The following is a 10,645-nucleotide window of genomic DNA, read 5'->3' on the forward strand; positions in this document are numbered from 1 at the left end:
ACGAATATTTCGAATATTTTCATGTAATAAATTATTTTGTATTACATTGTAAATTATATTTTGTATTAATCTTTGTATTATATTTTGTAATATATATTTGTAATATGATTAATTCTATTATTAGATATATAGAATCAATTATAATATATATTTTGTAAATATATATAAAATATTACTATAAATATTTATGTTTTACTTACTATAAATCAGGGTTGGGCATTTATCCATAAACTATTATAGTCTATGTCTACGCAATGTAAACTATGTGTAACATGTCATCTATATCAATAATGAATAATCTATGGAATATGGTTTGTCAAAGATTTTTTATATATTTCGTTTTTTATGTTTCATGCTTGAAACATAATTACAAATAGAAATCTAAGCAGCCAAAGACTGATGACAGGGGATAAGGTGTCTGTCATAGTCATGGACGTAAAATAAGGCAGAGAAAAACGTAAGTCGTAAAAAGTTATTATACAATAGCGTTACATTTTTTTCTGCCTTACTTTACTAAAATCACTTATATAGATACATTAACTATTTTATAATATAATCATTCTTTTTTTGCATTCTGACATCTAATTTATAAAACTTACATAGTTTAGATTGTCTATGAAAAAAGTCCATGTAAACAATTCATGTAGACGTAATTTTCAAATCTACGGCACAACCCTGCTATAAGTATTATTATAAAATATTTATATTTTTTATATTTTAATATACAAAACGTTTATTTTGTTTTTTTTTTTCAGACAATAGGGTATTATAAAAAAAAATGTTATATAAATTTTATTTTTAATCAAAAGTATATATTATAAAAAAATTATTTCCAAGCTTTGAAGATTTTCCATCAACAATAAATAATTTAAAATAAAGAAAGAAAGATGATTAAAATTTAAAATTTTTACGTGACTTGTAAACGCTTCGTTATTGGTTAGTTCGTGCGTGACGTCACTTCGTTACTAAGCCATCGATCTAGTACAGGGAACAAGAAGATCGTTAACGTTTTTGACCCTTTTTAAAGAAAAATAATAGTTAACGAACTGAGTAAAATGGAAGCGGGGTATGTTAAGGCAAATTCAACAAATCTGCCAAAAATTGATGCGCTAATGGTGTATCAATTTATTAGAGAAGACGACCGCTTTAATGCTGCCGAAATGCGAGGAGTAAAAACATCTGCGTAAGTATACATAACAAGAAATTCATTAATTTATATTAAGACTCAATTGTTGTATCCGTAGTTAAAATATATATCTACTTTTAAATACAAAGGTCTGTGTGTTTTATGTATATTTTAAGGTTATGTTTTTAATTGTCTGTTAAAGTACATATATCTATTAATCAGTGTTTGAACAATTAGTCCTAAATGTACAAAATAATTTTAAATACAGGACATGTCGAGAAACATATGGAGATTCAGCAATAGGATATGTTTGCCTAAAACGAGAGAGTTCAAAGTTCACTGTGAAGGCAAGGATTTGTCCGGAGCATCGAGTAAGAAGTAAAAGTTATTCAGTAACTTTAATCGTGGATGAAGAAGAAGAGAAAGTGTTCAGTGTTGAATGCCATGATTGTGCAGCGTCGTTAGGTATAGTTTCATTATTCTCAGAACCAAAATATAGAATCAATGTTTACTATAACTTGCATGCAGTATTCGAAAAAAGTTTAAAGTTATATTTTTCAAGAATGAAAACTATGTTCTTATTATATAAAAGATGTTCTGTAATATCCTATGGATAAACACTTCTCATTTAAATACGGTGTTTGAACAAGTATTTCGACTTTTTATGCTTTATGTGATGACAACGCTGATTTTATATTTGCATATAAACTTAAGCAAATTACTGCGAGATATTAGTAAATGTTATTATTTATATTTTTAGGTGATTGTAAATATTCGGTAGCCTTTTTAATGTGGATCCACAGACGAACAGAAAATCCAGCATCGACAGAGGTTGCTTGTTATTGGAAAAAGGTTGTTTAATCAACTATTGGAGCAACTAAAAAATACATTGAAACTAAGAAATTGTACAAAAAAGAAGTACAGAATATAGAAAATTTTCCTGGCAACGCAACATTTCTGCAGGACATTATGAAAATAGCCAAGGAGAAGCAATTTGACAGTCAGTTATCGCAACATCATTTTGAACTAAAGGAACGCCGATTATACTCATTGTCAATGCATCGACTGATTGTTGAGTTTTCAGCATGTGGCAGGAAAACTGCAGATGATTTTTTAATATTTTGTATTTCCAAAATGTCAAAAGAATTATGTTTTGAAGCGGAAAATGCAACTAAAATGCGAAGTAACAGCCATTTATGGTTCGAACTTCGCTACGGTAGAATAACTGCATCGATATTACATGAAGCTGCAAATTGTAACACCGAAGATGGAAGTCTTGTACAGCGGATCACTGGCGCATCCAAAGTATATGATACAAAAGAAATGGAAAGAGGGAGATGTCTTGAGAAAGAAGTACTTAAAAAAGTTGAGAAAATAGTAGGCTAAAACTTAAAAATTGTGGTCTTTTTTTAATGCCAAATTACCCGATTTTGGGAGCTTCTCCGGATGCTATAAGCATTGATTTTATTGTGGAAGTGAAGTGTCCAAATTCAGACAAAGCTATTTCTCGATTTCCATCGAAAGGAAAAGTAGCTTCTAAGTGCAAAGCACAAATAAATCTTCAAATACTAGCTACAAATACAAAAAAGGGTTTATTTTGTGTTGCTGATCCTGATTTCGAAAATAATAGAAAAGTGACAACAGTTTGGGTAGATTATGATAAAGATTATACTACAGCTGTAACAGAACAAGCTATCAGTTTCTGGAAAAAAAAATATTTATTGTAAATTGATGAATTCTATTTTAAGATAAAATATGCATTAATAAAAAGTTTGTTATGTGAACAATTAATTTTTTATTTTTCGTATAATATAATTTTATATTAATAATTATAAATGATTATGTTCTTATAATAGGTGCTTGGAGGTTTATTAAAGCTGCTACAATACGAACAACATCATCTATGTACCCAATGAGAAATGACGGGTCGGAAAGACGGCTATTAGATGGCCATGTCGTTTATGGTTGAAATTAGTATCCAGTTAAACCATTTTTTAACTAATCGAAAATTTTATTTCTATTGATTGTAGAAACGTTTTTCTGCAAATTTGCAACTTGTATTATAATATAAAACAATTTAAAAATAAATAACAATTAAATATCACAATGAGAAATACCGAATGAAAAAACGTCTATTAGGTATCTATTAGACGTCTATATTTCTCACTGACGGGAGTTATATTACCGACTGCGCGCATAGCATAATTGCGCGCACCGCGACTACTACGTCATCGCCGATTCATGAGTCGTTATTTGCACAGTGCGCATTGTTAACTAAGAGACGACACGAGAAAGTTGTTTGCAAGTACGTTTTTTTGTTCGCCGCGCATTTTTGTTTTCCCTGCTCACGGTTATACATTATCTGTTCGTAATTATAAGGAGAGTATTTCTATCGAGTTACCCGGTTGAAGCCAGTATCTATATTTGTGTTATTAGTATTTTAATAAATATAAAGGACATTGTGATTTTTTTATATATTATAAATACCTTTCAACAGAAAATGCACGGTACGAATATAAATTTTCAAAAGTCCTACAGTTATTAATAATATGAATAAATCTTTGCACATTAAGTAAAATGCATTCTTCTTAAATAACTAAAAATATATATGGAATATATTAACTACACATATCTAAATATTTTATGTACAAATTAACATTGATTGTAATTCTAGCATACTAGAATATAGATCAAATGTAAACATTTATCAAATAATATTCTTAAAAATAATTAGATGACATAATAGAAAAATTATAAATATAAATTGTAAAATATTGGTTGCTTCTCAACATTTAGCTTTATCTAGAGATCGTATCTAATCTAAAACATTTTTCTTAAAATTAAATAAAGTAAGAGATATTATTGAATGGTTTCAAATTCATTCTAGGTGATTTTAATAATTTATGTAAATTTTTGTAATTTTTGTAATTTATCTAACAAAAAATTTTATATTTAAAAGCACTTTCTTTACAATGCTAACATAATTAAATGCACATATTTGAAATAGTGATCGTTCATTATGTTTCAAGACATACTTTTTAACATTAATTTCTAAGAATAATATATTTGAGTTTGACTGTTATTAAATACATGTATTTAAAACAATGATTGCTCATTATGTTTCGAGACATATTTTCTAACATATGATATTTAGATTTGACTGTTACAAGAATATATTTTTACATTTCTCTTCTTACATATATTAGATAAAAGATTACATAAAAAAATGCAGTTTTATTATATGAGTAAATTAAAAAAAGGTGTATATTTAAAAACAGTTTATTTAGAATACTGACATACACACATACACACACACATATATATAGATAATTGAATATATATATTTGAAACTCATTATTTTTTTAAAATAATATATTTTCTAACATTAATTTTTAAAAAACAATATTTGGGTTTGACCGTTATGAAAAGCTTTATTTTTCTTATCTACTAAATATATAGCTTTATAAATGTAGCTTTTTCAACACACAGTATACAAAATAAACTGCAAGCATGTATTCACATAATAAAGTAAAAACTGTATTCTTGTCATGTATCTAATATATGTAAGAACAGAAATATAAGAATTGTAATAAGTTATAATCTTTTTTTACATTATCCTTTCTTTCCATCACAACCTTTCTTACACATCACAAATGTGTACAGAATTATTAATTGTAATTCAGAAATTAATTTCATATTCTTGTTAATCTCAATTGAATAATTGAATAATTTGATATTTTTTAAAAAATTTATTGTATTTGAAATTTATAATTTGCAATTCTTGATCTATGTTTTGTTGTGGCATTAATTGAATCAGGTTGCTCGAAAGCTCCATCAATCTTCCAAGCGTAAAGCACAGAGAAATAGAATATGTCAAGAAATCAAACGCAGAAGATTGGAAAATATTAAGGCATTGATTGAATATCAAAATGTTGCATCTAGTGACGGTGATAATCGAACTGATAGTGAAACAAGTGATACTACTGAGGAGCAATACATTATTTTATCTGATAAAGATGGATCATTAATAGAAGACAATGTCCAAGTTGAAAATGAAAATCTTGGTAATCAAGCTATTGAAGCAGATGCATTTCAATTAGATATCGCTCAAAATGAAAATTCTCCAGCCACAGGTCATCCAAATGAAGCAGAAGATTTCAATTCGAGTGATGATGATTTATTAATTTTTGAAAATGATGAAGAGAGACAGCAATATGTAATCGAATCTCTTAGTGAATGGGCCTTGGAAAGTGGAAATGTATCTATGAAAAAGCTTGATAACCTTTTGAATAGGCTGCATCCTGCTTTTCCCAGTTGTCCAAAGAGTTATAAAACTCTGCTGAATACACCCTCTAGTATTCCTGTTATTGACTTTGAAAATGGTGGTCGATTTTGGTATAAAGGAATCGAACAGAACTTGAATGCACTTGATGTTGGCGAATATTTATTACGCTATGGTGAAATAACAATTGATATTAATATGGATGGACTTCCAGTTTCAAATAGTTCAATCTTGAAATTTTGGCCAATGTTAGGTAAATTAGTTGGAGCTTTAAATGAACCATTTATCATTGGACTTTATGTTGGACACAAAGATCCTCAAAATGTTTATGATTATTTAGAGAATTTGATTATTGAATTAAATGATCTCTTTAAGAATGGATTTGAATGTAATGGATCACGGTTTAAGTTCAGTGTACGCCATTATATTCTTGATGCCCCTGCACGCGCTTTTATAAAATGTATTATTGGACATAATGGATATGGTGGTTGTGAAAAATGCACGGTAGTTGGCAAATGGATTGCCAACAGAATGACTTTTGCTGATCTTGATAAACCACTTCGTACTGATGAATCTTTTCAAAATCAAGATCAACCAATTCATCACCAAGGTTATTCTCCTCTTCTTATTGTGGAAAGTAAAATGGTATCACAGTTCCCGTTTGGATGCGATGCATCTTGTTTATTCTGGAGTATTCAAGAGGCTACTTATGACATGGCTTGAATGGAAAGGTCATTTCAGACTCAGTTTAGATACCGTTGCATCCATCTCTGACTTAAAATTAGTCTGAAGTATTGCCCAAATGATTTTAATAGAAAGCGCCAAGATTTTTCAAAAGCACATTTCTATAAAAGCACTGAGTTACGAAGAATGTGTATTTATGATGGCATCTTTATCTTTTTTGGACCATTAGATTCAAACATTTACAAGCATTATCTCCTTCTTCATGCTGCTATTTATATCTTAGCCAGTCCAGTTTTATTTCGCACAATGCATAACTATGCTAATGAGTTGCTAAGAACATTTATCGTTCATTCTGATGCAATATATGGAGAAAAATTCATTGTTTATAATGTACACTCTATTTTTCATTTGGCTAAAGAATGTGCTGAACATGGAGAACTAGACAGTTTTAGTGCATTTACTTTTGAGAATCGATTGAAATCAATCAAAGAATCTCTTCGATCCTTTCGTAAACCGCTTGAGCAAGTTGCGAAGCGAGACCTGGAAAAAGACAGAATTCGATCTATTCGTCTACCTTATGATGGAAGTAACATTATTCTTTCTCAGAGACATATTGACCCAACTGAAACAACGCCAGGCATTCAGTATAAGAAGATGATTGTGAATGGTGTTATATTCTAGCTGGGACAGCGAGATTCTTGCCTAAAAACATCAGATGGTGATATTATGATCATAACAAATATTATTCAGAGAAATGACAATCCTGTGTGCGTAGTGGGCAATAAATATCGTCACTCCGTAGATTATTATGATTATCCACTACCTTCTTCTGTTCTTGGTATTTCGAAAGTAAGCCGCTTAAGTACAACAAGGAATGTTCTTCAGTTATCCAATATACAGTCAAAATGTTGGCTTATTCATATACCTCACAGCGAATCGTACCTCAGCATCCCTTTATTGCACACAATGTTTGCAATTCATTGAAGGGTATTGTATCAATTTAATCATATCAAGAATGAGAATTCGCAATAAAAAGGAAAAATAATACAATATATCAGAAAGATATAAAGAATTATATATATTTTTAATTAAAATAAGTGAAAAATTTTTTTAGGCAGTAAAGATTAAATATGATAAATATATTTAATATACTTTCCAAAGACTAATCAACTTTATAATGTATTTTCAAGCTCTTTCTAGCATTTGAAATCTCAATACTGTTCTTTTTTATCCATTTATAATATTTTTATAGAATTTTTTTTAACTCTGAAAAGTACAATATTGAAAAAGAAGAACAATACTAAAAAAATTTCTTCTATAATAATATCTTCTTTCTTTCTTCTTTCTCTTTAATTTTTTGTTGCGAAATTTCTTACGGAGAATAAAGATGAAGAATGCAATGATGAAAATGATGATGTATGTTTTGATGTTGGACATCGTAAATGGTTAAAAGAAAAAAATGAGACAGAAAATGCAGTTGTGTATTGGCCTCCTAAGCCATATTTGGCAAGTACTTATGCAAAGAAAGGGAGAGATCCTGAAGATGATTGGCTTATTTGTCCTGTACAAATCAAGCGGTGGTATAGTAAGTATATCATATTATATTGGGTTGAATGAAAAGTGTTCGTATCGTTTTTTTTGGTCTTCATCTGCTAGCAAAAAACGGAATGTCAAAAAGAGTATACAGAATATCTCACAATTATCACCCAAACTTTAGTAACACATTGTGGAAGTAAAATAGAGTAAAAATATTAATACAAAAATATCGAGGCTATATAATAATCTTTGATTTATAAGCGATAAAAGATTATCAATAACATCGCGTAAAAATTGCGCGCTTAGATTTGTGTATTTACACGTATACGTATCGATCATCTGTAAACTGTTATTGATTTTTTATGTCAAATAATATTGATTTTTACTGCATAGCTGATTTTATTGTATATCGTTTCTGTGTATGAGTACTATATATATATATATATATATATATATATATAGTACTCATATAGTACTCAAACAAATATAATTTTCTATAATAATTAATTTTTGTATATTGATTTATCTCCATAGTATCCATATATATATATATATGATGGATACTATATATATGAGTATTATATATATATATATATATATATATATATATATATATATATATATATATAATACTCATATATATAGTATCCATCATATATATATATATATGGATACTATGGAGATAAATCAATATACAAAAATTAATTATTATAGAAAATTATATTTGTTTTACATAAAATATTTAATTTTTTTAAATAGTAATTTGAATATTGTTCAATCATGTTAAATTTTATTAATTATATTATATTAATGGATTATTATTCGTTTCTTTTATTTCAGCTGTTATAGTTTAATTTAATTTTCTTTCAAGCGTGATTATTATGTATTTTCATCACTTATATGTATTTCGCTTTTCTAGGTCATTATCTTAATGCTAGAAAAGGTGCTAAAGGTTTTGAAGAAAATTCAGCTTATGAAACGGATAAAAAACTTGGAAAAGGGAAAAGAAAGCGATTTTGTAAAATCATACAAACTGATAGTGATTCAGACATCGAAATTCAAAAGAAAAGCAAGTTTCCTGCGCCTCCAAAAGTTCCGTTCAAATCTCAGGATATGAAGATCCATAAAATTAAGAAGCTTAATTTATCAAGTGAGATTTGACTTGATTAAATTTTCTTTAAATTTTTCTATTTTATTTAGTTATTTGTGCAAAAGTAAACTTTTTTAAGAAAGTTTAATAATGAAAGTTATTTCAATGTAATTTTTTTAATGTTTATTGACAAGAATTCAACTCATCAGAAATTTTTCTATTACTTAGATATCTATCTCCAGCCAGCTTCATGCTCTAAAATTAAAAAAAAAGATTTTACAAACAATCTTGATTCATCCACTTCAGATGGAAACCAAAAGCATATTCTTAATGTTAATGTTATGAGCAACAATCCCATCTGCCAACATTTATCAAATGCAAATACGAATCTCAAGTCAATTCCTGATTCTGATATTATGCAGTCTGATACTGTGCAGAATCTTGTTAGGAAACAATCTTTGCTCTGCTCAGAAAATTTGAATTCTAATAATTCAATCGATTCGGTCAAAATATCTACTTGTGAAGACAGTACTTCGAAAAATATAGTAAAACAGAAAACCTCAATAAATAATCCTAAAAAAAAATTTAACTGTACTTGAAAAAGTGAGATCTAAACTCAATCTATATAAACAAAGCTATGAGAATAAACAAAGAACTGTGCCTCAAGTTAACTCTGCAAAAGTTTCAAATTCTTTTGAAGAAACTAATTTCATTCAATTTGAAGAAACTATTCCTAAGTCTCCCAAAAATTCATTATTTGACGAGTTATCTCCTGGAGTATCAAATTCAGATTCATCAGATGGTATCAGATCAGAAGCAGATTTCATAAATAATAAAAAGTGCAAAAAGATTATATCCTCAAATAAACAGATTTCTATCAAAGCAAGTATTGGTAAGTAAATGACTTTTTTTTACATTTATTATACACATTTCTTGATTTTATGTTTGGTTATTCTTCTTTTTTATCTCTTGCAGGATCAAACTCATTGTCAGATTTACCAGATACTGTCAGATCAGAATAAGACTTCATAAAAAGTAAAACGCAATGCAAAAGGGCTGTATCCTCAGATAAACAGATTTCTGTTAATGAAAGCATTGGTAAGAAAATGACTTTTTATTTGCATTTAATATACACACTTCTTAACTTTATAAATTTTTAAAAATTCCGGGCTAAAACCCAGATAGCCAAGAATGTTAAAATCACGTTTTGCCAAAGCTTTGCGACAAGGTTTGCTTTAATTTTGACAACAATTGTCTAGCAAACGTTTGTCTTGTTTTGGTTTGTCAAAAAGTTTGAAGCAAATTGACGGCAACATTTTTTGTCTCACGATGCTGTAAATAATAGAAAAAGGTTTGCTCGTAAATTTTACGCAAAGAAGAACATGTATGATGCTATTCACGGTGTAACACAAACTTTACATCAATTAGTAGCAAATTTTATTATACACGCTATAATAGCAAATTTACGACAAGAACAGAGCAAACCTTATTGTACACAGTATGATAACATATTTACGAAAAAAACAGAACAAACTATACTCTGGCACAACGAGATGCAAAATTCACGCAAATAACAGAGCAAGCCTTGCCATGCATGGCATGACAGCAAATTTACAACTTTACTTTGTTACAAACTTTACAAAAACCCTATAAGCGCGTGATATTATTTAACATTAAGTAATATTCTAGGCGTATTCTGAGAATATTAAATTTAATATTCTAGTAATATTATATAATATTAAATAATATTTCTGAAATATTAATAGATGGTTACATGTCAGCTCTTGATAATATTATATGAATATTGAAAAAATAATATTATTTAATGTTACTGTAATATTATATAAACTTAAAAAGTATTAGTATTTTTAATATTATAATCATATTCTATAAATATTAAAAAAGTAATATTATTTAATATTATAAC

The 10,645-nt window shown here is 28.0% G+C and overlaps 1 protein-coding gene, 1 long non-coding RNA gene and 1 pseudogene across 2 annotated transcripts; all 3 read left to right on the forward strand.

The window, feature by feature from the left end:
• Nucleotides 1-1,041: 1,041 nt before the first annotated feature.
• On the forward strand, nucleotides 1,042-2,768 carry LOC138942106 (uncharacterized). Its single transcript, XM_070312147.1, has 3 exons — nucleotides 1,042-1,183; nucleotides 1,395-1,591; nucleotides 1,887-2,768. Exons 1-3 carry the CDS (start codon nucleotides 1,056-1,058, stop codon nucleotides 1,985-1,987), a joined length of 426 nt encoding a protein of 141 aa, XP_070168248.1. The 5' UTR covers nucleotides 1,042-1,055; the 3' UTR covers nucleotides 1,988-2,768.
• On the forward strand, nucleotides 2,261-7,122 carry LOC138942183 (uncharacterized; annotated as a pseudogene).
• A 341-nt stretch (nucleotides 7,123-7,463) lies between these two features.
• Nucleotides 7,464-9,013, forward strand: LOC138942105 (uncharacterized). The gene is made up of 3 exons (XR_011448270.1): nucleotides 7,464-7,677; nucleotides 8,548-8,778; nucleotides 8,947-9,013. It is a non-coding gene; the product is annotated as an uncharacterized lncRNA (long non-coding RNA).
• The last annotated feature ends 1,632 nt before the right edge of the window (nucleotides 9,014-10,645 follow it).

The sequence above is a fragment of the Polyergus mexicanus genome, unplaced genomic scaffold (assembly GCF_030449975.1).
Source record: "Polyergus mexicanus isolate NDT 795.1 unplaced genomic scaffold, iyPolMexi1.0 SCAF_21, whole genome shotgun sequence".
In the NCBI taxonomy this organism is placed as follows: Eukaryota; Metazoa; Arthropoda; class Insecta; order Hymenoptera; family Formicidae; genus Polyergus; species Polyergus mexicanus.